Consider the following 27,829-nt stretch of genomic DNA (forward strand, 5'->3'; position numbering starts at 1 on the left):
GACACCACCAACACTTAATGGAATCATTTGGGATGTTTTTTCCCCCCAATCACAACATGGCTGTGGCCAGTACGGGGGACTCTACATCAAGAATGTTTCCCACGTTCTGGCTGAGGATACACAGGGACATACTTTGAAATTACGAGATCCACTGTACATGCATCACTCTGAAGGGTGTGCACATTCTTGACTCCAGCAAATTCAAGGGGAACATCATCTGAGTGTGGTGGAAATGCTGAGATTTAAGCATTGCCACTGAAAGGATACAGGATCACACCCAGCAACCCACTTCCCGGTGGAAGGGAATGATAGAGGACACCAAAGATAGAAAGCATGGATTCTAAAGAAAATTGGAACAGTTGGTGCTCTTGAGGGTGTCTGTGGAATCTCACAGTTTAGGATAGATCGGGTCTTTGTCCAGACCCATCTGTGGAATAGAAGGGGCTTACTGCTGAATTCATCCTCATGCATTTTACTGGCTTGTTATTTTGGAATGAAGTAACATCTACAACTTGACAATGCTTGGCCGTCCTTTCTTTAAGTTTTCTTGAGCAGGCCATGAATACCTTATTTGGTCCCAATTCAAACATCCAGCTGAAGAGAAATGACCAAGGGGGCGGGGGGGAAGGTTTAGAAAAATGAAGTTATCCAGCTAACAGCTTTTGACAAAGGGAGGATAGGACAAAATAGGTTGTAACATCTTGCATAAATGGATTTGGACATTTCATCCCATGGTAGATAGAGAGAGGCTGCCACCCTTCACAAAACAAATAATCCAGTGAAGGAAATTCTGTTTGTCTGGTTAATCCAAGGTCAGGTGATGAATCCCTGGCTCAAGGCAAATAGCACCTTCCTGAGGGCAGAAATGAGGACAGGGCAAGATAAAGTCACTACTGGCACCGTCCCTCACATACCCACCCTTCTGCCTCTAAAACCAACTTTTGCAACCTTTCTAAGAGAATCATTTGGCCACTGGGTTTTGAGCAGATCTGGTAATCTTTTCTAGAAAAGCATGCATATTTGTAAGACATATATCCAGTGCTACCTCCCTGTAACCAGGTATCACATGCGTCTAAGAGTAGACTTAGTGGGAATTTTCTGGGTGTGCTTGCAGTGCTGATACCTAGGGAGTGAGGGAGGGAGTCAGGAGGGGGTCAGTACTCAGGTACTAGGAAGAAAAGAGTTGGTTTGAGATGGTTGTTAAACATCACAAGGGGGTATTTGGGAGATTTCTCAGGACTGAACTTCCTGAAGCCTCCCAGCCACATCAAGACCGAGGGTTAATTTGACCTCAATTCTGATTTAAGCCCTTTTGGGAATCTTTCCTACCCTAGGTGCTGACAGGGAAACTATGGTGCCACCAGCTTGACTTTGCATGGAATGCTGGTAATCTGCGGTCTACCTAGGAGACAGGAGCGGGACCCGGGTTTTGCTTAGAGCCAAACTGGACCCAGCCCCAAGCCCAGGCGGACGGGCACGAACACGTCTCACGGACCAAGAAGACTGGTGAGGTGGGGAGGCATGGACACAAAGTATTTTTCCCTGGCTTTTTCACCACAGTGGCCTCCATTCACATACACTTGTCCCCAGACACCCCGAAGCAAAAGCCATACAAAACAATTCCCCCAATGGAAAATGAAAACCCATAACAAAACACTTTCCCCCCCTCTTCATTCCCATCCCCACCCCACTCCCTCCAGCCCACCACCCTGAATACTCACAAGAGAACACTTTATCTATACAAAATTAATTAGAAAACAAAATATTTACATATGAAATAAACACCATCTTGATTTCTGTCACCATTGGAGACCGACAGAGCCCCCTTTGTTCTAGATTGCTGTTCGCTAGGTTTAGTTGGTTTGGTTTTTTTTTTTTTTATTTGAAAGGGGTGAGGTAAGAGGAAGAGTGAGGGGAGGAGCCCCTGACATCGGACAGAGTCAGGGTGAAGCAATGTTTATATGGCCCTTCTCCTTCTTCCTCCTGGAGACGCCTCACGCCCTCTGTCCTCGCTCTCAAAGTCTTTCCTTGAATCTAAGGTAAAGCACTCCGCGCTCCTCTCTCCAAATCTGTGAGAGGTTCAGCCCCTTGCCCCCAGGTTCGTTTTAGAAAGAAAACATAGCTTTACAAGGCCTTCAGTTGGCTTTAAAATGGAAGATACTGAGGTAAAAATCAAGGAGGAGGACAGGGGACGACAGTCAAGGGCGGGGAATGAGGAAGGGTAGTGAGTCAGGGCAAACAGGAAGGCAAAGAGCAGCCCTGGTGGGTGTGACTTGAAGAGACATGGCAGCTTCCTTCCAGAGGAGGATGAGCACCTTTCTGGTTTATGTGTCCTGTGTGCAACATGGAGATCCTGCAGTCAAGCTTCCAAACAGACCCGGGGCTCTTTGGCTGCCACCCTGGGTAAGGGGAGGAAGGCAGGACAGTGGAGCTGACCCACAGAACACCCCCTCCCCAAGTTTCAGGACCGGCAATGACAAATATTCATTTCCTTTCACAAGTGTCCAACTTAGTGAAGGGGGCATCACATCTGCCAGTACCCTCATCCCTGGAGTTTTATATATATATATATATATATACATACATACATACATATATATATATATATATATATTATTCTTGAATGGTACACCTGGGAGGGAAAGAAGGTGTTGCAGGAAGGTGGAAGGGCTTCTACTGAGAGTGTCCACATTGGGCTCAATGTCACATTCTCAGGGAGCCAGACCCAGTGGGGTAGTGAGGGAGTCCCTCCCCTCCTACCCTCTGCACTTCCAAATCTCTTCCCTTCCCTCCATGTCTCCTGAGCTGTACTCATGGAGCAAGCTCATCCCCCTTAGCCGTCTGTTCCCTATCAGTTGTGATCAATTCTATGGCACAAGCTCTCCTAGCTCCAGGTTAAGTAAGAAGGGATCAAAGCATTGAAAACATCCCCCTCTCTCACTTACCCTACCACACACAACTTCCCTATTCTTCCAGTCTGACTTAGCTCCTCCCCAAACCCTGGCCAGTTGAAGGTGTGAAAAGCTCAGTAAAGCTTTAGAGGATCTTTTGCTCTCGAGTGTGGGCAAAAGAATTATGGCTGCTTCTATTTCCCTTTAGCCTTCCTGGAAGGTTCTTGGTCAAAGCGGGTTGAACCACAGAGGAGTTACTTTTGTACCTTGCTCTTGTAGGGTTGTTCATCACCTTTTTGTCTAGACTGCGTCATCTTCTCTGTCAAGAACTTCCATCCTCCTCATTCAGGAAGGGTGAAGGGGAGAGACAGCCAACATTCAGGTAACATACGACCATCTCTGTTTGTATATAAGCCAAACCGAGCACACTGTTTAGGGACGTTGGAAGAAACGGCATCATGAGTCAGGGTTGCCTTGTCTACACGTACAGGCCCTTGACCGCGTGCCTGTGTAGACGACAGGCGCATGCCAGTGTATGCGCACACACTCATGCACATGCAGTCCATCCTCTCTTGCCTTGAATGCACCACGGAGCACGGCTCTGATGTGCTCTCCGTCATCCACCCATGACCTCTCTGTCCCAGTTCACCATCAACGGGTCTCATGGAATGGAAATGAACATTTATTTGTTTTGGCTTATATAGAAACACACATGGCCTCCTGCCCTCTGCGTGGCACACGATCCCTAAACAGACGCCACCGAAGTGACAAGAATTTAGCAAAAGCCTCTTTGCATTCACAGCCAGTATGCTAAATGGTCGCATTTGGACGCTTTTGCTTTCTCACCTAAACCTAAAGTTCCGCTTGGGAAGAGCTATCCTGTGCTCACGTGGCCTCCTTTTGCTTCTCCCTGCTTCACTCCAAGTGGGTGGCAAACAGTCCTTCGGTGCTGGGAGGAAGCCTGCACGCAGCCACTTCCCTTCTCCACTCTGCCCTCCCGGTGCTGTGCTGAGCGAGCCCACTGTATTCTTTCCCAGGACCAGGAACGACTGACAGGTGGGGAGGGAGTAGAGAACTGGAAAGGGAGGAGAGACGATGCTGGTCACCAGGGTTGCCCTCCGAAGGAATCAGAACTCCAGGATTCCGTAAATAAAGGAAAACGACAAGAAAGGAGCAAATGGGAACCAAGTTCACCCCCGTCACCCTCCGTGACATGCGCACCACACGCCCACAGCCCCACCCTCCCGTACCCACCTTAAAACCTCTCTCTTCCCTCACTCAGACATCAGACTCAATACTAGAAAGTTTCTCATAAACATGCCCATTGCTGGAGCCATTGAAAGCCCTGGGGTTTTTGTTGTTAGGCACACAGGGGTTGGACTGGTTCCCTATACAGATGTCTTTCTGGAAACGGGCTGGCACAGCCCCGTGAAGGGCCGAGACCACCGGCTTGTTGGTGACAAGGGCGCGGAAGTCTGGCCTGGCTTTCGGCGCCCCCGCCACCGTGGGCTGCCTGAAGAAGTAGGATTTGCTGCCATGGAGCAAGCACTGGTCGTCCCCAAAAGTGGGGATGAAAGGGTTTTGCGTGACCCGGTCAGGGTAGAGCGACTTGCTGAGCATGTAGCCGCCGCCGGGGTTGTTGTGGTGGTGGTGGCCGGCAGTGGGCACTGAGGACTTATTGTTGGCAAAGGTGCTCTCGCCAGCTGGCATCTCAAACATGTGGGCGTAGGGACTCCCATCCAGGAACCGGCCCTTGTCTTTCAGGCTCACGCTGCGCGGGGCCAAGGCGGCTTCTTCCTTCTGCAGGTCCACGAAGGTGTCGTAGGAGTGCTGCCGGCGCAGTTTGTTCCGGGTCTTCTTCTGGGCTTTGGAGTTGGTCGGGCTCTGGGGGTACTTGGCGCTGGGGGCGTTTGATGGCACGGCCACGGGGGCAGCTGGCTGGTCCAGCTCCTGCAGGGAGTTGTCCTCGCTGATGTCGTACAGGTTGCCTGCTTTCTTGCAAGCTTCGCACCGGATGCACGCCTGCCTGCCCGAGTTCTGCCCGGTCACCGTCGTGGAGTAGTTGTGCAGCTTGGAGGGGCAGCTGCGGCAGAAGTTGCCCCCGGAGCGGTCCTCCCAATCCACGTTGGTCAGGTTCTTCTCCCAGGGCGCCGGGACCCCGCTAACCACGCCGTGCTTGTCGCCCGCCCCGTGTTTGAGGTGAGACCTGTTGGTACAGGGCCCGCCTCCGCTGACCGAGTCGCGCTTGAAGTCATCGCTCTGCTCCTTGTAGATATCCGTCAGGTCCACGTGCTCCCAGTGCGGGGAGTTCTCCTTCGTGCGGAACTGGTCCAGGTAGAAGTCCCGGAGCCCTTCCTTGTCCCTGAAGTAGCGCTTGTGGTCAGGGGAGCGGGGCGGCCGGCGGCGGTAGGCCAGCTCGATCTCATCAAACTCCCGTCGGGACTTGGCCGAGGCCGGCCGCTTCTTCAGGCTGTCCTTGTATTGTTGCTTACGCCTCTTGGCGGCATTGCCCTCGATGTTTCCATAGGTGACCGTGTGCGTGGAGATGTCGGACACATCGGAGCGGATCAGGTCATCGTGGCCGCTGTAGCGGTCGCTCTTGAAGGAGAATTTGCCGTACAGGTCACTTAGCTGGCTGTGTTTGGAGGAGGGTAGGCCAATGTCCAGGGGCTTCTTGCTGATGGACCGTGGCTGGGTGGTAAAAGGCGGGTTGTCGCAGTCGTAGAGCCCGTCGATGGAGCTGGCGCTGCCAATGCTGTGGGGCCGGTGGTGGTGGTGATAGTGGTCTTGGTACACGTTGCTGTCCTTCAGCTGCAGGTTACCAAAAGTTCTCTCCACCTCACTGATGTAGTCACTGAAGAGGTTCTCCTCGCACGGCGGGTTGTTGTAGGATTTGCAGTCGGAATGCGTGAAGCTGCGGCGGTGCTCAGAGATGTCATAGACAGATGACTCCCGTCGGATGAAGTCCAGGGCGCTCTGGGGGGAGCCGTTCACACCAGACAGGTTGGCCATGTTCTTGGCCGTGCGGAGCAGGCGCAGGATGTTGGAGTGTGTGTTGTTCATGGTCGCGGTGGGGGAATTCATCACGGACTGGCGCTCCTCGATAGCCACTCCATGGATGCAGCTGTAGATACCCTGGAGCAGGAAGAGGAGGAGATGGGTCAGGTCTCCAGCGAGGCTGGAAATGACCACAGACAACGCTCGCCCTCCCCACCCCCCTCACTACTAACTGTCTTGCTGGAGAAGAAAAGTCAGGGAAAGCCTGAAACAGTCTTAGTATACTCAAGAGGATGATGTGGCTAGAAGCTTGCCTGATTTGTCTCTTGAATTGGGCAAGTTTCATATCATGAGCTAAGCTTAGTGGGCCAGGCTCTCTGAGAGGGGACAGGGCCACTCCAAGTGACTTGAGCGAATAGACTGGAATCATAAGACATGACATTCTATGCCACCACTCCACCATCGACTTGCATTGATTTTCCTTCCTAGGCCCAGGTTTCCACATCTTAAAAATGAGGCCGTGATATCAACGGATGGCAAAAATTATTGTCAGCTGCCTGGAAATTGACAGCCACGCACCACAGGTGTTGGGGCTGTTCTGCCCTGGACGGCCACCCTTGGCTGGCGGCACAGCACGGGGAGTTCCAAGCTCACAAGGGCCACTCTTTCCCAGCTCTGACAAATTTTGAGTGGCTTTTAGGATTTTGGTCACCCAAAGAAAGGCTGAGCAGTTCTCTTCTTGAGCCAAGCATGAACCAAATTCACAGAGAGAGTCAGAGAGCCCTGGGGTCAAAGAAGGATTTTTTCCCCCGCTGTGCCCTACACCGTGGGAGGGCAGAGCTAGGACATATATCAAGTACTAAATAGGAATAAATAATGCCCTTGTTGAACCTCTCACTTATTCTTCTTAGCTCCTGGTTTCCTTCTTATACTTTCTCACTTGCTTAATCTTATCATATGTAATTAATATTGTGACAAATTAGTATTGATTGAGAACTCCCTGGTGCAGCTCTGTGTACCGGGCCTTGAAGAACACCGTCCAGGAGAGATAATGGGTTGGGGTCAAGTCCCAAGTTAAGCTAACCTGCTAATGTCTTCCTCCCTGCCTTGAAAAGTGGACACATTTGGAACTTTTCTCTCTGGCAAGGGAAATACGTGAAAGGGAGGTTATTTGAACTGGGTCTTTGAAACAAAGGGGATTGATTTGGAAGGAAAGTTGTCCTGACAGATAGGGAAGAGAGCAGAGAAGATTAGAACGGAGAACTGCAGCTAAGTGGGAAAGAAGAGAGGTTTAGGGGAGGTGAGCCTCGCCATCCCAGAGGGCAGTAGGGAGACCCGAGATCTTCAAGGTTAAGGTCACTCTCCTTGCTTTCTAACCCTTCTTGATTATGGCCACGGGAAAGTGCCGAGTGCTTTTCCTCTGCAGAGGCCTTAATTGTGTGGCAGTCCTATGAATGGGATTTCTGTTACAGGCCACCAGCTCCCACTGCTCCTGCCAGCACCCTATCTGGGACATTAGAAAGGACCACACAGTGGAGCAATGTGGCTCAGGGACCACATGTTCCTTCCTCCTGCTTACTTACTGAATGGTTTGAATCAGCTCACAGCCAGAGAGGAAACTGTTCTCTAACACTAAAATACTACAGGAAAATGATGAAAAGATAGAACAACTTAATGAGAAATCCATTTTCTTACATAACTCCATTAGAGCCGAAGTTAGTTATAGCTGAAATCTAGATCTCTATTCTAAAAGGACAACTGAGGTCACTTCTCATGACTGAATCCCATAACCATACTGAAAATTAAAAGAAGCCTGCTTCCCCCCCCTTCCCTGTGATCCTCTGTTCATATTGAAAACTGAGTTCCAAATCCTCACTTTTGACTAGAAACTTAGAAAAGACCTAAATAAAGAACAACTTAAGAGTTATACTCTTGTTCCAAATAAGGAAGTTTCTGGAATGTGAATTTCTTATGGGTCAGTACTTACTTCAGTAGGTTCTGTAAAGTTCTTTAACCCCCCATAACTCACACGTGTTTAAAGCAGTGAGGAACAGTGAACTACCAATAATATATCTTTGATGTCAGAATAAGAGAGATACATTACATTTCACTATTTGAATAGAGATGTGATTTGAAAACAAAAAAGATTAAATGATTAATACAGCCCATACAGAATTAACTAATGGTGATGGAAGGCATTTGGTGGAAGGCCAAATTTTTCATTTTGATAGATCTGCCAGTTCTTATTGAGAACCAAATGCCCAAACCCCACACACAAAGCTGTTTCTTGAACGAAAAATAGTATCACCCGTTTTTTTTTTTTTTTTTTTGTTTTGTTTTTTTTGAGCCACCTGAAATTATATCCCCTAACCCCCTGGGGAAACATACGTGATGTAGTTTCTGGCTTTAGCTGCACAGGGTGGGAGTTAGTGCCCTCCTGGATCTCTCTGCTTTGCACAGTGCTAGACTAAGCTATCCTTCACAAGCTCCTGGCACCTCCATCAAACCACTTACTCTGCTGATGGAGAAGACCATGCCAGGCTTGCCAGAACAGACACCCATAAAGCAGTGCCGGAACTGCCAATAGAAAAGGTGTTCGCAGATGAAGGTGATGAGACTGAGAGCCATGGCTGCGCCCAACATGTAGAAGACACCCGCCATGTTGTCAATGTCCAGCTGGCTGCTCATGACCTCATTCTTTTCGTTGTGGCAAATGCCAGTGAGCCAGAGAGCTTCCAACTCCTCCATCTCCCCTGGACACACAGCAGGAAGGAAAACAGGTAAAGAGAGAAGACAGAAGAGCAGAGAAAGGGGACAAGAAGGGGTATTGGGGAAGACAGAGAAAAACATGAGAGAGAAAGAGACAAGGAGACAGAAAGAAAATTAATAGGGAACATTCCCAGTAATTTTATTAACACCGCTACATATTAACTCATCAATATGTTCAACATGTATTCAGTGACAACTTAATGGGGATACCGCAGTGACACAAAGATATGAGGCATTACCCCCTGCTCACCATTATCTATCCAGTGCCAGTTGGTATATAAATAATTAATATGACTAGCAATATGCAGGTAATGGGGGTTCTAATTTCCAAGAGTAATTTTGTGGATGGGGTGGCCAGTGGGTTTTCCTGAGGAAGGTAGGACTTGCAGGTGGACGTAGCAAATGGGTGAATTTTAATTTATCTTGCATAAAAAGGCACTCTAGGCAGCAAAAATGGCATGATCAAGGGGAAGAAGGTGGGAAAACACAAGGCTTGTTTGGAAAGACAGGCAGAACAGCTCAACCAGAGTAAAAGGAGGCAAAGGAAGCTGAACAAACAAGGTTGAAGCAAGATTGCGAAGGGCTTGAGTATCAGACTAAGTAAGCACTTTGTATTTTATTTTGCAGAGAGTAAGAAAGAACATTAATCAAACACGAGATTCAGAAAATTGCTCTTGAAAATATGCAAATCAGATTGGGCTGGGGCAGGAGGGACAGAGAGATAAGCAGAGAGATTGATTGACTCCCTACGGACCCTCACACTTACTGATCTCTTGTTGCAGAGGGAAATGGAAGTATTAAGAGTAAGGGGGAGAGAGCTTGAATCAAACAAGACCACCAAATTCAGACCTGCCTCCTTGTAACACCACTTAGAGAAGCTTTGAGTAATTCGATGGATGCCGGGGACAATAACCTTTATCCACTTCACTGGATAGGAGGAATTAGCAAGGCAGAAACCTTAGACAAAAAGGAAAATGAAGGAATCCACGTGCCCTAGAAGGCTTCTAATTCTAGGCAAACAAAATTCTGAAAATCTCATGAAGGAAACTGCCCGTTCTAATTAATGCCAGTTTGGCTAAAACTTTGAACTTTGCATAAACCGACTAGAGCTTTGGCAACCTCTCCCATCATCTCTACTGCTGTCCTTCCTCATAGGCAGAGGCTCTGTTATTGCCTTTGAGTGAGAGCCACATGAGAATTACAGAAGCCCTCATACCAACACGGCCTGTTAGCACTCCAGCTAGAACCCCCTCGTCTTTCCAATGTTAACCAAATCACTTTTCACTCATTTCTTTGATCAAACTGTGATTTTCCTAACTAGTGGAACAACCAACTTCCCCCGGATCTGAAAATCCAGCTGTGTTCTTCTGCCTCTCATCTCATCCCTAACAGCAAAGGTTCTGTAGACATAATTTAGAGAACCACCAGGCTGATCGCCTATGGGGCCAAGCAGAGTCAGGCTGCTCATCTATAACTGGATTAGCTTCCTGATTAGCTAACAGGAAGAGTAGGTACTCTAGACAACCAAGTGAAGAGGGATGCAGAAGACATGAGTATAATGAGATTGGAGATGAGATTTTTTTTTTTTTTTTCAAAGCAAGCTGGCTGCTTGGTCTCCTACCAGAATGACAGTGGGGAGTCCCGTATGAGTGTCTGCCTCAGAGGACCCGGTCCCTGATTCCTACCTCTTCTAGCTGAAAGAGCAAGATGGGAGAGGGGGAAGAATGGATAGGTGGCCACAAGTATAGTTCTCTGACCTTTCTCTGGACCCAGAAAAAGCAGAGACCTTTCCGAAGTTCCACCCGCTGCTCTGGCCACATGTGAGAAGATTGTTTGGAACACCTAATACTAGCTTCTCTTACTTTATCCCTGAAAGTTTGATTATACCCTACAATCCTGAGACATACCTCCTTGACCAACTACTCTAATCCTCCCTCCCAAATTTCACCCAGTTATGGGTTGAATTGTGTCCCCCCCACCCCAAACCTCCTCCTCTCTTGCTAAATTCCTCTGTTGGAAGTCCTAACCCCCAGTCCCTTGAAATGTGACTTTATTTGGAAATGAGGTAACTGCAGATGGAATTAGTTAAGAGGAGGTCATCTTGGAGTAGGGTGGGCCCCTAATCCACTATAATTGGCATTCTTTTTTTTTTTTAAGATTTTATTTATTTTTTTGACAGAGAGAGCGAGAGAGCACAAGCAGGGGGAGCAGTAGAAGGAGAGGGAGAAGGAGGCTTCCCGCTGAGCAAGGAGCCCGATGCGGGGCTTGATCCCAGGACCCTGGGATCATGACCTGAGCCGAAGGCAGACGCTTAACCATCTGAGCCACCCAGGCGCCCCACTATAATTGGCATTCTTAAAAATGGCAGAAATCAGACATACACATGTAGAGACAGACAGCAGGCACATAGGGAAAATGCCATGTGAACACGAAGGCAGAGACGGGGTGACGTGTCTACAAGTGAAGGAATGCTCAAGGTTGCCAGCAAACCACCATGAGCTAGGGGAGAGGCACGGAACAGATTCTCCCTCGAGGCCCTCAGAAGGAATCAGTGCTGACACTTTGATCTTAGACTTCTGGCCTCCAGAACTGTGAGCCAAATTTCTATTATTTAAGTCACTCAGCTGTGATACTTTGTTATGGCAATCCTAGGACTCTCATACCTACCCCCCAAGTTTCACAATATACTTGTGAAATACTTTTCTGGAAAGGCAGGGGTTACAGGAGTGGAGAAGAACGAAGAGCTGGTGTTTTGGACCGGCCATCAGAAGAGCCACCATCTTTGACTCACCATCTCCAAATAGCTGCAGGATAGCAAGGTCCACCTGGCGCTTCCACCCAGAATCCTTTTGGATGGCAATGCCATAACCAGTGGAAGCAAAGACCTTTCCACTGCCAATGGTCACCAGCTTGCAGCCTTCATCTCTGCCTGCCATGTAGTTCAGCACTGCTGCATCATAGATGAAGGCATCCAGTTTCCTGTGCAAAAAGAAGCAAACAAACAATCCAGTGGAGGAATTTTAGTACAAAACTACCTATGGGGCCATTAATATGAAGCAGTAGGGTTCTAGCAAATGATGGGGAGAACTGGTTCAAAGTAAGGCTCGAGTTGGAACTCAGCCAGAATTTAAGGCCTAAATAAATCCCAGGCTGTTCTTTATGTGATTTCAGGTTGAAAGGAGGAGTTCTTTCCCTCCCACTGGGAAGGATGAGAATGTAAGTCGGGCCTGAAGCCAACTCATAAGCTGTGTCTGAAAGGAGAAGGAGTAAAAAGGAATCAATAAAAATAATAACCGAAATAATGAAAAGTAACCATCACGATGATAACAACAAATAGCATGGGTTAGATTTATATAACATTTTTCATTTCTCAGTTCATTACAGTCCAGAGTGGGGATAAGTGTAGGTGTATGTGTTTCAATAGCTGCGCAATGCTATTTTTGTGGTCAGAAAGGTTTCAATATTCTGTTTTGCAGCCACAAGGAAAGAAATGAGTAGTCGGGGTGGTAGCAGCACAGGCTTGTGTTAAGAGCAAATGTGCACAACTACAGGAGAACCCAACATATAGAATTCAGATCTCTCAAGTTCCAAAACATCTAAGAATCTCATTTTATATATTGTGCTTTCCAAGGAAAGAATAGGTAGGGAAGGGAGTAAGACTAGGGGTAAGGGCAGGAAGGCCTAGACCGATATTTCAAACCAACATTTAAACACATCAAAAGTAGAGAGAGAAATCCAGATACAGCCACATAGGTAGGTAATATAGAGAGGTCTGCAAGAAAGAAAGGCATGCATCCTTCTCTTCACTTTTACAAGGTAAGTTAGCTTTATCCCTCCTTGAGAAAAAATAAGCCCTTCCTGGTATGATAAGCTACAGAACATTTTCCAAAAAGCCCATGAGTACCTGATAGAAAAGTGGCACACCAAAAAACCCCAAACTCTGATATGAGTGACAACTGTGGTTGTACCAGGGGCCAGACAACCTACCAAGGTGGTCCTACACCCAAGTTCAAATCCTGTTTCCCGATATCTGCTGTGACTTTATGGTGATAAGATAGAGGCTAACAGTATTTAAGTAAACATGTATCTGGGTCCTTTTCCAGAACTGGGGCCACTCGGAGGTCCAAGTGCTGCTGGTTATCATACAACACAGGAGATCAGTTACAAGACCCCTTCACCCCAAAGTCCCAACACCTATAACGCTCAATTATCGGTCTTATTCCACAGCTGTGGCTTCGAGAGGCCAAATGAATAAAGGGACCAATGTGGCTGGGATTAGGCAAGCCAACATGTTTGCAGTTTGTGGAGCTTCTTTCAACAAACAATACTTTCTAGAGTATAAAGCTGGATCAAAGACCACCAACAAAAGCTGGAACTGGAGATCAGTCAACACATTCTCACTCTTTGTTGTCTAAAAACCTTCACCCCTTTCCTCTTTCATTTCTCCCTTGTCCACAGACACCAGAATCATCATTTTCACCTTCTGGTCAACAGGGCTTCGTTTCATGCGTAATACATGAACCTTAGCCTTGACTCTTCCTTTCTACTTTTATGGCTATTTCATTCCTGTTTCATGGTTATATTAATGCAAGTAGAATATAATTTGTAAAACAAAAACACATAGAAGTATATAATAGCATAGGAATCTTTGTGCATTGGCCTGAATTATATTGTCAAATTCGACTTGGAAATCCATAGGAAGCAGATGCAATCTTCTTTGCTTTAACTTTGTCTGGCACCCAAGCATGATATATCTGATTCAGTGTACATTTAATAAATGTGAGAAACATATCAAAGACTCTGAGCTTGGAAGCAGTTCTTACCCTGTTTTCAGGGAGAGCAATGCATCATCTACACCCCTCTGGTTGAACTTTCCCATGTAGGCATGCATTTCTGCGTAGTTATTGCGAATGTTCCTCTCTGTGCTGCCATTGGGCACAGTCCCAAAGCGAAAAGGGGGTGAGAAGTCATTAGGTCTCTGGAACTGGAAAGAGAGAAAGAGAGTGAGAAGGAGAGGGAGACAGACAGAGAGAGAGAGAGAGAGAGAGAGAGAGAGAGAAAGAAAGAAAGAAAGAAAGAAAGAAAGAAAGAAAGAAAGAAAGAAAGAAAAGAAAGAAAGAAAGAAAATGCTTCAGAAAATGTGAAGAGATATTAAGTTAGCATTCGTGGATTTATATGGAAGGGACCCAACTATAGTTCACCAAACACAATGGCCCTCACTCGGGAACAGCAGATGCTAACTGAAAGAGGACTTCATCTCGATTTAATACGTATTGTTGAGAGCTTTCTGTTAGCCCAATCCTGGATTTAATCTATAACCTTTGCGTGTTCCATTTACACATACTGCACAATACCAGTGATGATGGCAGTGTGCAGCTTAACTTCAGTGGCTTAGTCACCTTTATGCTCGAAAACTGTGTAAAGTATGTTTCCCAGGCCTCTTAATTTAGGGGCCTAAATACATTGTCATTGCACCATTTGAGGCTATGGGACCTTAGTGGGATGAGCTATAATGTACTCCTAAACATAATTTATTGGGTATCAAATATATTTTGCTAAGAAATTTTCTCTTGACCTTCCTTGATGCATGAAAAGCCCATATTTATTCTATATGAGTTATAGAATAAATTGTAAAATCAAATACAGTTTTAATTATGTTCCTCCCCTTGCTTAAGAACTGGGAATGGATCTCTAGTGCCCAGCATAACAAAGTGAAATCTCTTGGATTTTTCACCCCTGTGACATCAGCTTTATTTCTGGTATTGCCCTGCAATGAGTAAGTCTATACTTTGCTTCCTGAACAAATAATTTATTCATTTGTATCTTCATGGCCTCATATATTCTGTCCCTTCAGCATGAACTCACTTTTCTCTTGAGGCCAATTCATGTCCTTCATCTCAAAATGTACCTCAAACAGGTTCTTCAAGACACCTTCTGTGAGTTCTTTCCTCCACCAAGTCTACCCAAAAGGACTTGAAGTTCTTAGTTTCTATCACAGTACAAACGCAATTACGCACTAAATGAGCTGGCTAAGTTCTGAGAGCTAGTCCCCGAAATAGTCATTAAGAGTTTAAGCTCTAGAATGAGAGAGATACAGGTTGAAGACCAGCTCTACCACATACTACTGTGCGATCTTGGGCAAAGAACATGAACTCTCTGTGCACCATTTCCTCATTTGCAAGAGGGAAACAACAATGTCCAATGCACAAGACTGTTATGTGGATTAAAGGGTTTAATGTATAAGAAGTGCCTGGCATAGCACCTTGCATGCAGTGAGTCCTCAATAAAGATTCTTTATATTATTTTTAACTCATGTCTATATTCTGCATTCCCCAGTAAACTTCACACTCTTCAACCTTCCCATCCTGTTAGTACAGAAATGATCAGATAGAATATGACCAGAGTAGCTCTGCTGTAGCTTGGTCTAAGAAAGACAAGGTAGACATTTAAAGTCCTCTTTCAATACTATACCATTGACTTTGGAGATATATTTGAAAATCTAACATGCCAACTCAGGAGTACGCTGAACCTCTGGACTTGTGTGGGCTTAGAGACATTCTCCTTTCTCTTTCCCTTGACCTGAAAAGCTCAAGAGCTTCCCAGAATATGGGGATTTCATAAACCACAAAATGTCATAGCACCAGGAACCGTAACTGCCATCTTCAGTGCTCGGAGTTGGCCACGGTTAAAAGCAAGGTCATTCTAGGCAATCTGTGACGCATCAAAAGACCAATCATGCTAGGCAATCTGTGACGCACCAAAAGACCACTACCCTTCCTGACTCAAAAGGCTCCCAGTCTGACTTACCACAGTGCTTTTTGCCATTAAGAGTTTTTGTTTAATTGGTTTTGAAAGGACTGTGATTTTTAAGTGAACAAAAGAGTCACAAAGAATTTTAGAGTTGGGTAAGCCACTCAAGGTTAACTAGTCCAAACCTCTCGTTTCACAGATGAAGACTAAGGCAGAGAGGACAAGTAATCTGCTCAGCGTCACACAGTGGTAGTAATGGCTAACATTATCTGGAGTCAATCGGCTTAATTAATAGTATCCCTCACTGTCCCCAGCAGATAGCAAGCTTACGTAAACAGAGATAACGCTTTATTGGAAGAGACAGAATGCTATGCATATCACTGTCAATTATAACACCTCACTGGTTTGACAGAAGGTATCCCCCAATCAAAAGCAGAGTATATGCTACGGAGGCAGCAATACAAACAAATGCACTCCCTTTAATCAGTGATTCCCCACTTTGCTAGGACAATGACAACTGATGCTCACAATGACCAAGATATTCTAGGGCCCAAAGTATTTTCTGAAATATCAGTGAAAGTTGAAATCATGTCCAGTTCAATTCCAGTATAAATTATTATATTTCTAGTTTTTTTTTAATTGGCAATCCACATAAGGTATATGCAACAATTTTGATTTACCAAATGGAATCTGATGCCCTGACTGCCTCACTTCCTGATGAAGCTGGATTATGGAAAGTTTCTGTACTACTCTTTCATAACCTTAAATTTTAAATTATCTTCAGATTTCCAGATGCTGTTTTATTAACTATGTCCTTGAATAAATAAAAACTAAAGAAATGATCAAGGACCTAAAATAGCCAAGATGACTGCAAAAAAGACAAACAGTTGAAGGACTTACAAGACCTGACTTTTAGATAGATAGATAGATCACTATCATCTAAAGTGATAGTGATCGTGTCAGTGTGACATATGCATAGAGAGAATAAGGAAATCATCAGAAGAAAGTAGAGTGCCCATCCATAGACCAACACATATATGGTGCAAAGGCAGATAAAGTGGAGATAGGAGTGTCTTCAACAAATGGTACTGGAACAATTAGATATCCATATGCAAAAAAAAAAAAAAAAAGAACTTCATTCCACACCTCACTAGATGCAGAGAAAGTAACACACAGTGAATCATACACCTAAATATGAACTATAATATTTCTAGGAGAAAATATAGGAAAAAGTCCCTGGGTTACATTAAGATTTCTACATATGACACCAAAAGCACAGTCCACCAAAAAAGAAAAAAGAAAAAAAAATTTAGGCTTCATCAAAATTAAGAACTCTGGAAGACACAGTTAAGATCATGAAGAGACAAGCCACCAATGGAGAGAAAATATTTGAAAATCGATTAAAGCTATTAAAAATCTAAAGGAAGTAAATGATGATGACAGAGCAAGGCTCTGATTGAAAGCATCCTCCATAAGAAAACAATCAGAGGAACCAGCCAGCAGCACCGAAAGGAATGGGAAAGTGCAGTCCTGGGAAAGCAGGGTCTTGGAGGCAGATCATTTGCATTTGGCTTCTAGTTCTTTCTCTGACCAGCTGTGGGAATATGGGCAAGTTAGTTAAATTCACAGAGCCCCATTTTTCTGGAAGCATTATTTTTGATTTAAGATAATATATAGGAAACCACTCAACCCAATTATCTGGCACATGGTGGATTCGAAAAATTATTAACTGCTTCGGTGAGGATGAAACCTTAGTATCTAAAATTGTCTTATGTTAGCTAGTGTTTCCTAAGATGGAAAACTCGTTTCCTCATTTGTTCCTTAACTAGGCCAGCTCTGGGGACCAAGAATGTGAGTGCACTGTCCCAGAATTTGCCAAAGCAGAAGCAGAAGTGAGCTTGGCTTTTTCTTTGAAATTTCTTGTCCCAGCTTGTGAGGTTTAAATAAAACAGATTTTTTTTTTTAACTGTCACTGGAACTTGAACTTGACTAAAATTCATGGCCACTGAGAACTGCATGTTCAGTGAGGCCTGTGGGGAAGAAGGAAAGAATAATCTTCCAAATACCTCAATGCTTCCACTAAATGCCCTGTAATAAAACGTTCCCCAAGCTGTGAGGCATTATATGGCACTTGTTTAACCTGAATGGTAATCAATGCTCTCTGGGGTTTTGGGAGGAAGTAACATTTTGTACTGTCAAGAACCAGGAGTCTTAAAATCCACAGAACAGGGAGAACCCCAAGAAACAATTAAAAAAAAAAAACCTAAAAAACCCAAATACACTAAGGAGACCAGCATGGGACTAAAAAGCTTTGTCTGATTTTACAGTAGGAACTTTAACACAGTATTCTTTACTGGTCACCTTTGGCCATTACAGGGCTTCCTTGACCTTGTAATCTTTTTCCAGAGTTACCCGGATTGGAATTATAACAACAGATTGAGATAGAGAAATAAAAGCGCAGAAAGAAAGGAAACTTAAGGAGCAGCCCTGGTTCATAGGTGAGGAAACTGAAGTCCCAAAGAGACCAAGTAAGTTGTTCAAGGCCACGTGGGGAAGCAGGAGGACAAGCTGAGGCTTGGCCTCTGGGAGCCAAGCCTTCCCACTGCTGGCTCAGACGCGGGCTGGCTCGCCATACACTGCTCACTGGGGCCCCATGGGTGGGTATCCTTCTCTCTCTGGCACATCAAATGCTGACTCACATTCATCCCATGGAATCAACACATGGCTTCCAGCAATTACTGTAGGCACGCACTTGTGCAAGGGCAAAACCGTGCTGAATGTACCGAGAACTGTTTCTCACTTCATCTTCCTGGACAGCGGCAGGGAAACAGAATTCAGTCCTCTTAGGTATTCAGACCATCATCTCAGCCCCCATCTTAATAACCTCAAAGTGAATTAGTCTTGGCAGCCTTGGCAGGAGAAAGGTGCTATAAGGACGGGAGTAAAGGTCCCTGCCCCACCCAAAGACGACTGGACCGGAGGGTCCTGGGGCTGCCATGGCTGCTACCTTCCCAGTAGAGAGCCTCTCATACAGCCTGTTGCAGAGAGAAGGGGAAAGGGAAGTGGGGGTCTGGTCTGTTTCGTTTTATTTATTAAATAAATATGTAAACTTCTTTTCGTGTGTATAAGGCATTATTAATTCACTCACAGCGGTTACTCATATCCAACACCTATGTATTTGCTGGTAATAACTCACATTTTCTCCTTTAACTGTAATAATTAAAATGCACCAACTCATTTGGTAAATATTTGCCGAGCATCTATTAGTGTAGAGGACTGTATTAAGAACTATGGGTACAAAGATGAAAAAAAAATCCAGCTGTTTTCAAAAGATTTAACTATTAGAGAGTCAGAGATGTAAACATGCATTCATGTTTTCATTCATTCCTTTATTCTCTCATTCATACAGATATTCAGCAAGGATTTACTGGCATCTGCCATGTGTACATGCTCTTCTCGGGACTGGGGGCACAGTATGAAGAAGAGTAAGATCCTGCCTTCGGAGAGCTCACATTGTAAAGGGGGGAGGCAAAGAGACACCACACATTCTTTGCTACTCCTCCCCCAAAGGGGTGAGGTCTGTGTTTCCTCCCCTCGATTCTAGCCTGGCCTCGGTGACTTGCTTGGCCAGTAGAATGTGCAGAAGTAACATTCTGGGACTTCAGAGGCTAGGTAGGTCATAAGAAGCTTTGCAGTTTCTACCTGGGCCTCTTGGAACCTCACTTCCGGGGAAGCAGTCCACTCTGCAGAAAGTCCAAAAACCTTGAGGCCATGGTGCTGGAGCCATCACAGTCCTCTGTGCAGTCCCAGCCTGGCCCAGTCTTCCAATCATTCTGGTCAGGGTGTCAGGTCGGAGACGAAAGCCATTGTGGACCCTACTGCAGCCCAGCCCATCTACCAGATGACTACCGTGTCACCTCAGCTAATGCCACAGGAGGTGGATGAATCGAGCCCTGCCCAAGTATATGACCCCCCAAACAGTCAAATGCCATGAAATGGTTCTTGCTGCAAGCCACTGAGGGTCGGGGTAGTTTGCTGTGCTGCAATAGATACAATAGATAACTGGAACATGGACGATTTCCTGGAGTGCCAACCAAGTGCTAGGAAGAGGCTGAATCAGCTGTTAGACAGGAAAAAGAGTGATGGGCAGAAGAACAAGTTCCGACCGGCTGTCCTGCCAAGGCCTCTCCGAAGGTGGCATCGGAATGAAGACCCGCATGAGGCAGAGGAGGCAGGGCGTGCAAGGACCAGGGGCACGGGGAGCGGGGCCAGGGAACAGCAGACACAAAGGCCTGATGAGGTGTGGTGAGGGGGGCAGTGAACCATGTGCTGTGGGCTATGGCTCCACGTGCCTCCACAGCAGTGGGAGCACAGAGCACGGGGCACGGTCCTCATAAGCAGTCCAGAAGCTGCAGCAGCAGGGGGGTCAAGACTAGAAGGGAGAGCCGGTTCCCGCTGGACACGAGGAGCAAAGGGGGTTTCTAGACGGTGACAAGTGTGCCAAGACACAGAGTGGTGAGAGAGTCTGGGCATGACTGGAGATCAGGGGAGGCTTGTCATCGTCAGAGCCTAACAGATGTGGCCGTGATAACTGGAGGCCGACACAGCTGAAGACGGAGACGGGGCCTGGATCACTAAGGGACTTGAATTCTGTGCAAAAAAGTTTAGAGTTCATGCTCTGAGAAACAGCAGAGCCTCTGGAGCCAAACTATCTGCATTCAAATCCCCGCTCTGCTGCTGGAGAGCTGGGTGACCTAGAGCACCTCACTTAACTTCTCTGTGCCCCAGTTTCCACATTTGTACCGTGGGGCTAATGACAGCACCGACCTCATCAGGCTTCTTAGTATTCAAGCAGTTAATCTGGGCAAAATGTTAGCACAGTGCCTGGCACATGATAAATGCACCATATTAGCTATTATTGCTATCATTACTATTATTGTGGGTGTCATCATCGTTATCAGAAGCAACTGAAGAACTCTAGCGGTGAGTTAAGAGTGGGTTTTTGTCTTAGAAAGAGCCCAGAGGTGTCAGCATGAGCAACAGGTTGGAGGATGAAGACAGAGAGGAGCAGAGCAGGACTTGGGCTCCCGCGATGGCCTGGACACCAGGGGGAGTAAGGAGGAACAGAAGCATCACCAGACACTGGCCCTCCCATCCAAGAATATGAAAAATGGCAGATGCACAAAGAGGTAAAACACAAGACCGCACACTTACAGACCACTGCCGCCAGAGTTCCAAAAGAGAAAGGCTACCACCAGCCTGGAGGGCTTCTTGGAGGAGGCTGGATTTAAGCTGGCAGGGAGGATGGGCTGGATTTGGAAGGATGGAGATGGGAAGTTAACATCCGTGTACACTGTAAGAATCCCTCCGCTTTAAGACCCCTCCTCCAACACTACTTAGTTTCCATGGTAAGTGAGGAAACATATTTGCAGAGAAGTCTTTGAGGCCGTGATGCCAGGAGAAAGAGCACGTTCTGAAAACAAAACAAAAACCCTCCTCAATGTTGACTGTGTGCAGGCTTTTGTGCTGAGTACCAGACGAAGCCCAGCGAGGTTAATCAGAGTTAGATCTTGTGAATGACAGCAGCTCTACTAACGTGGAGAAGGTGGCAAGAAAATGCCTTCTGGGGTAGTTGGCTGCCCTGAAAACGATTCTTCTCATTCAGCGGGAGTCTGGTCAGCATGTGCAGATTAGGACAAAGCAGCACCATGACCTTGCAGGGATGAATACTGTACGTCCTGTTTGCAGGGTCCATCCACATGGGACATGGAATCTGGGGGCTTTTGTCTTCAGAGCTTGACAATCCTGCACATAAATATTCATCCCATTCTGCCTGCTTTTACATTTGAATCACAAAAGGAATCAATGCCCAAAAGCCACTCAGCCTTCCAAGGCACCAGCAGGAAAAGTTAGGAAGGCTTCAGATACAAGGGTGGCATTTGGCCTGTGCTACTAATTACGAGACTGTGGCAGAACATCAGAATCCTGAAGGGACCACTTTTTTATCTACCAGCACCGCCCCCCCCCCCGTTATCAGTTATCATTCTCATTACCATGCATACCCTGTTTCACCACTTCTCTTTTTACTGATTTTTATGAAATTTATTTTTCTATTCATTCATTCATTCATTTTACAGTACAAATAACATAAAATTTAGTGTTAAATTTGTTTTCATTTTATTTTTTTAAAGGACTCTATTTATTTTAGAGAGAGACAGAGAGAGCGTGAGCAGGGGGAGGGGCAGAGGGAGAGGGAGAGAATCTCAAGCAGTCTCCCCGCTGAGCACAGAGTCCCACAAGGTGGCTCGATCCCAGGACCCTGAGATCATGACCTGAGCTGAAATCAGGACTCAGTGGCCTAAATTACTGAGACTCCCAGGTGCCCCCTTTCATTTTAATTATCTGTAAGTGTACAGGACTGTGGCATGAAGCACATTCACACTGTTGTGCAACCATCACCACCATCCATCTCCAGGGTTGTTTATCTTTCCCAACTGGAACTACGTACCTGTGAAACACGAAATCCTCATTAGTCCTACGAATTTTAACCACATACAGAATTTTGCAACCACAAGCACAATCAGGACACGGAACAATTCCATCACACCCCGAAAACTCCTTCATGCTACTCCTTTACACTCCTCTCCACCCCCCATTTAACCTCTGGCAACCACTGATCTGTTCTCTATCTCCATAAATGTTGTCTTTTCCGAGATGTCACCTAAATGGAATCATATGGGACGTAACCTTCTGAGATGGGTTTTTGTACTTCTAATAATGCCTTTGAGATGCATCCATGCGGTTGCATGTGTCTGTAGGTCATTCCTCTTTATTGCTGAGTGGAATTGCACTGTATGGATGTGTCAGCTTGTTTATCCATTTACCCATGTAAGGACATTGAGGTTACTTTCAGTTTGGGGTAATTACAAAAAGAGTAGCTGTAACATTCATGTGCAGGTTTCTGTGTGAACATAAATTTTCATTTCTCTAAGGTAAACACCCAGGAGTGGGAATGCTGGGTCGCATCTCCATCCCCTGCTCAAAGTGCAACTCTTTTTGCATCTTTTCTCTCTTTTGCTATTTTTTTAATTAAAAAATTTTTAATTTTAATTTTATATTTTTTAGAGAGGGAGAGGAGGGGCGGGAAGGGCAGAGGGAGAGGGAGACTCTTAAGCAGGCTCCATGCCCAGCACGGAGCCTGATGTGGGGCTTGATCTCACAACCCTGAGATCATGACCTGAGCCGACATCAAGAGTCAGACACTTAACCAACTGGGCCACCCAGGAGCCTCATCTCTTCTCTCTTTTGATCGTCCCAATTTCCCCGTGAGCTACAAAGTAAGTACAGCAACTACTATTATTATTCTGTCTGCTACTCAATCTTCCCATAATAATATCCTACAGCCTAACTAGGATGAAGCTTGTATGTGTGTGTGACTTCGGATACTGAGCAATGTTTGGAGATGGGAGGCGGTGGCTGGAGAAAGCAGCCTCCCCTCCCTCACCCCCAACATGGTCCCTGTTCGCCCAAAGGGAGAAGAAGGTGAGATGGTTATACATACACTAGGCTTTGTGAAAGCGTGATCTTCCTCATTATTGCGCAGCCCGTAAACGTTTGGGACAGACGGAACAAAGAGGCAGTCTGTGCTTATGCCAACCAGACAATTTAACGATAAAACACTGTAAGTGGACAGGTGGGCTCTGAAGATTGAAGTTCAAATCTGAGCTCCAACAGTTCTTAACTAAGAGACTTAATAAACAAGCCGATTAGTTCTGAAACTGAATTTCAACTATATTCTAGGAAGAGAAATAAGGTGTAACATCCCATTACAAATCCTCCATTTCAAAACTCGGGGCCCAGTATCTCCCTGTGGAATAAGCTCGCTGCGGATACAGTGATGGATTAGAACGTCAGATTCTTCATCTTCATGAAAGTTATACTCCGGGATGGACGTGGGAGGAAAAAAACAATTATTCTACAATTCATTATAAATTATTCATTGGAGAGAATATTGTTCAAGTTCGCACAGAGTAGGTGACTGAATTGCAGTAACGATAACATTACGGAATGTAGTTAGAAGACACAGGTGTATAATAGAAGAGCCAAAAGTAATTCAATTCTCTTCCTGGGCCGCTGGAGAACCCAATATCATTCTGCTACTACCAGAAAGTGAGTTAGCATATAGCAAGCACTCAATACCTTAGTCAGTTCTGTTCTTTTTTTCTCTTATCATTAATATTAGCACTGTTAATATTAGGACCGGTTGTCCATAGTGGCAAACGCACGGAAGTCTGCATATGAAGAAATCTGCACTTGGATGGGAGAAGCCTGGTAAGTATGTCTTCCTAACTCTGGATGCTGCGCTGCTGGGGAGGGAGCCCCTCGCCTCTCTGGGCTCAGTGTGGAGCTGAGGTGGGAGGAGCGGGGGGAGGAAACAGAATGCCCTCCATGGTCACTACCCTCCTGTGGTGCCCCCAGAAGCGCATCCAGAACATAAAATACACCAGTTCTTCAGATTCCTGGAATCTGGTTATTAGTTTTCCTCCTAGTACCTCTTTGGCATTTTACAAAATTTGGATATATGACCCTTAATAGGTATTTCCTAAAATACGTCATAAAATCAGATAACAGTGTTAGAGTTTATGTGAGCTATCTAAGGTTTGGCCCTGAGCTAGGAGATCCGAGCAGACGAGTTCACTTCAATCTTAGCTTTGCCACGTCATGTCCTCTGAAGTCTTAAGTGTTTGGCAGTCTGGCCATAAAATATCATCAACACACATTTAATGGCTATAATCCATGCATAAGTCACTGAGCTCTGAAATGAATATGTGAAATGAAATGAGGCCACAGATACAATCCCTCTCTTACCATGCATTTGGAAATTAAAATGGTAGTATAATGAGAGAAGCAGCTAAAACTTCCATGATAACATACCATACAACTGACATGCAGTAATTCGTTAATCTTTCCATCAACCCTACAAGGTAGCATTCTTATCCCCATTAGCAGACAAGGAAATTGATGCACAGAGAGGTAAGTAATTTGAATAAGGCTACACAGCTAGAAATGAGTGGAACAAGGATTCAAACCCATGGTCCTCACAGAACCATAAAACACATCACAGAGTTCTATGCACACAAAACAGATGCTCAGCAAATGCGTGCAGGACAGAAGAACCCAATGACGAGGTGAGTGGGCCAAGTTCCAAATGAGACGTAAGGCAGGTCAGGGCTCTACAAGTTTAGAGGGAGCAGAGATCATCACGAGGGGATGGGTTAGCAGGCTAACAACAGGAGGCAGAGATGGAGCTCTTCCAGACTGGCCAAGACTTCTACTAGCAGAGGTGTGGGGAGGGTGCTTGGGGCAAGAGGCGTGGCATGAGTCAAGGTGTGGAAGGACCCGAGCACTGTGACTTAACTGAAGTTGGAAAGGATGTTTGTACATGGGAATAAGGAACACTGAGTTGGCTCATGGCCAGAAGCTATACCATGGAGCACCCTGAATGGTCAGGGTGCAGAAGAATGCTATGGGTACACCGCGGTGTGTAGGTATCACTATGCAGCGACAGCAATATGGCCTGAAGAGCAGAGAGGCTGGAGCAGGGACATTTACTGGAAAAGACTAAGGGTCTGGACTGTTTTCAGGGACAATATAATGGGAGGAATACATGAAAAAGACATCAAATGTAAGCCCTGACAGGATCCAAGTCTGTATACTCAGGAGGATGAAGGAGGGAAGGCGGTAGGGTCAACATCATCTCAGCCCCCATCTGCCACTACGCTCCTTCGCCCATCCCTCAGCAGTCACACTGGCCTCCTAGCACCGCCAGGAAAATACCAGGCAAGCTCCTGCCTTAGCATGCTCTTCTCTCCACTCAGAAAGCCCCAGATATCCATCACTCCCTCACTAGCTTCAGATCAGACCTGATGGGACTGAGCCCTTCTCTGGCCACTCGATTTAAAATCGCAACTCCTTTGCCAACACTCACCATCGCCTTTCTCTGCTCTATGTTAGCAGCTAACGGCTAATATTGTCAATAATTGCTCTTTAAATGTATTTTCTTCTCCCTCCTTTTAGAATGCAAGTGATGCGAGGGAAAAGATTTTGTCTATGTTGATCACTGCTTGTACCACTAGTGCCTAGAACCATACCTGGCATTTAGGAGGCTCTTGATGTGAATGAATGAATGACTAAAGGACTGAATGAATTATTTGAATAGCACAAATGGGGGTCCACATGCTATATATGAGAAAATCAATCAGTGTATGCTCCTTACCGGTGAATGCATCATCACGCAACACGAAGTTGAACATCGGGATTTCTGAGAGCTAGTGCTATCCTGGCTTATCTGGTGAATAAGGAGTTAATTTGTCCTCATGCTAGCTGAGGACATCTTTCCTGGCACCTTCTCCATCTTCCCTTCAAAAAATATGTCAGATCTGAGATCCCACAAGAGCTTGTCAAATTTAGGACTTGACAATGCATATGAGTATTTCTTTGGCACCAAAAATGTGACAGAATTGGAGATGATTATGGTAACATGCAGATGAAGTGGAACAGAGGTGTAAGGACTTTGGCATTTGATTTTTATCCCTAAGTCAGCCCGTGTGTGACAGGTGGCCTCGGCTGTGCTTGCTTGACTACCCGTAGGTGAAACTTCAAGGGGTGTTAACTGCCATCCACTCCACTTCTCACACCGACCTGGGAGAGTGCACGGAATGTTGCAGATATTTTATAAGAGCTGTGGGTGCTAGCAAAGAGAAATGGCCTTTAAAGATTTTAAGTAAAGGGTACAGATGGATTCACCATGGAAACTGGGATTCTGGAGGCTCATGAACAGCTCTAGCAGCTCCTACAAAGTTTGGAGGAGAATACTGAAGGTTACTATCAGGATTTCCACATGCACGGTACCCTGATGAATTTCGGGGTGCTCCAGTTGTTAGCATGATAACCTGAGGTTTCTATTATGAAGCCGGGGTGGGGGTAGGACTGACAATGGACTGTGCTAGGCGGGGCGTAGGGCAAGTGAGGATCCAGGGAGAGGCACATCACGGGGGACAGGCACACCTCTGCTTTCCTGGCAAATCAATCAGATCAGTCAATTCCAAACCGAGAAATGGAAATGCCAGCATGAGCACACATGGTCACATTGTGACCCATATACAGCACAGCAGAACTTCTTGCCTTGGTCAATAAAGCCAACCCTATGCTGGGGCACTCCAGCTTATAGAATATCAGTCCTGGGAGGGAGCTTTCGTGATCCCACAGTGCGTACTGCATCCCTTTCTGGGGTTCACAGTGGACCCTCTCGGGGAGGGTTCTGACAAGTCCTTTGGTAAAGAAACTTATTTTAACCGTGACATAGAATTTTCCCAAACCTATTTTGCCATGGATTTTTTTTTTTTTAAAGAAGACCCATTATATTTCCCAGAACACTAATGGGCCATGAAATATAGTTTGGGAAATGCCCACTGAGTGATTTCCTCACTGTACACAGCTGGAAGCAGAGCCCTGGGCATTTTATTAACTACCCAAGACCGAACAGCCATTCCCTGCTCCAGTCCCCTTCCCCCACGCCCCTTACCACACATGAACTGAGAGCCCACCAGGCCCCTGCCCTGCACCAGAGCCAAGGCAAACCTTAGTCCTTTAGGGATAATGGGAGTTCAACGTGCCTAAGTCATCCTTAATGGGCCTCCAATTACAATGGTAACACAATTATTCTAAGCTGAGGGCTACAAAAGTAAAAGATCAATAGCCATATGGGTAGAGGAGTGGAATTTAATTTTGCCAACTGACTGAGGGTTAAGGCAAAAAGCCCTTTTACTTCCAACCTTTTTGTTGAAAATCATTCTGAACTATGTTATAATTCACATTCCTCTTTCGGGTTACCCTCCAGGCAGACATATTCAGCGAGCACCTGCTCTGCGTCATGGTACTGGGATGTGGGTGCTATGCAGGGATTTAGACTCAGATGATCAAAGATGGTTTAAGAGGTTACGTTTAACATGTATTTATTCAGGAAAATCTTAGAAACCATTTTTACTTTTAATAATTCCTTTATATAAGCTCGTTTTGTTATCATTTATCTTTTTTCCCCTATGAAAGTGGAAAGCGGCCCTGCTGCAGTATTTCAGGGTTGGCCACTTCTTGTTAAAGGAGTCGTGGGAGAGCAGAAACGACCAGCTGGCTGATTGAGAAGACGAGGTCTCATTGTTTGCGTAGGCCTGGCACATACAGAGACAGACCACTACTCCTCTCACACAGGAGGCTGGGAGTGATTGGGGCTTCAAAGAAGTTAAATATCTAGCCAAATAAGTCCTGAAATCACTTTGTAATTTAAGATCTGACAAACCACAGTGGGAGATCCCATTTCATTCACTACTCTTCTTTAATACTGCTTGTTCAGTTTGGATGATTTG

The 27,829-nt window shown here is 45.7% G+C and overlaps 1 protein-coding gene across 1 annotated transcript in view; it reads right to left on the reverse strand.

Annotated features, from left to right (window-relative positions):
• Positions 1-4,169: 4,169 nt before the first annotated feature.
• The window catches only part of GRIN2B (glutamate ionotropic receptor NMDA type subunit 2B), a 286,176-nt gene continuing 262,516 nt past the window's right edge, over positions 4,170-27,829 (reverse strand). Inside the window, exons 9-12 of the mRNA XM_028119794.2 lie at positions 13,481-13,641; positions 11,449-11,636; positions 8,403-8,641; positions 4,170-6,026 (exon numbers count right to left, since the gene is read on the reverse strand). Coding sequence (XP_027975595.1) covers positions 4,170-6,026; positions 8,403-8,641; positions 11,449-11,636; positions 13,481-13,641 — 2,445 coding nt within the window. The remainder of the gene's footprint in view (positions 6,027-8,402; positions 8,642-11,448; positions 11,637-13,480; positions 13,642-27,829) is intronic.

Source organism: Eumetopias jubatus, unplaced genomic scaffold (assembly GCF_037043125.1).
Source record: "Eumetopias jubatus isolate StellerSeaLion01/CBP00866 unplaced genomic scaffold, mEumJub1_p1.0 scaffold_8, whole genome shotgun sequence".
NCBI classification, from domain to species: domain Eukaryota; kingdom Metazoa; phylum Chordata; class Mammalia; order Carnivora; family Otariidae; genus Eumetopias; species Eumetopias jubatus.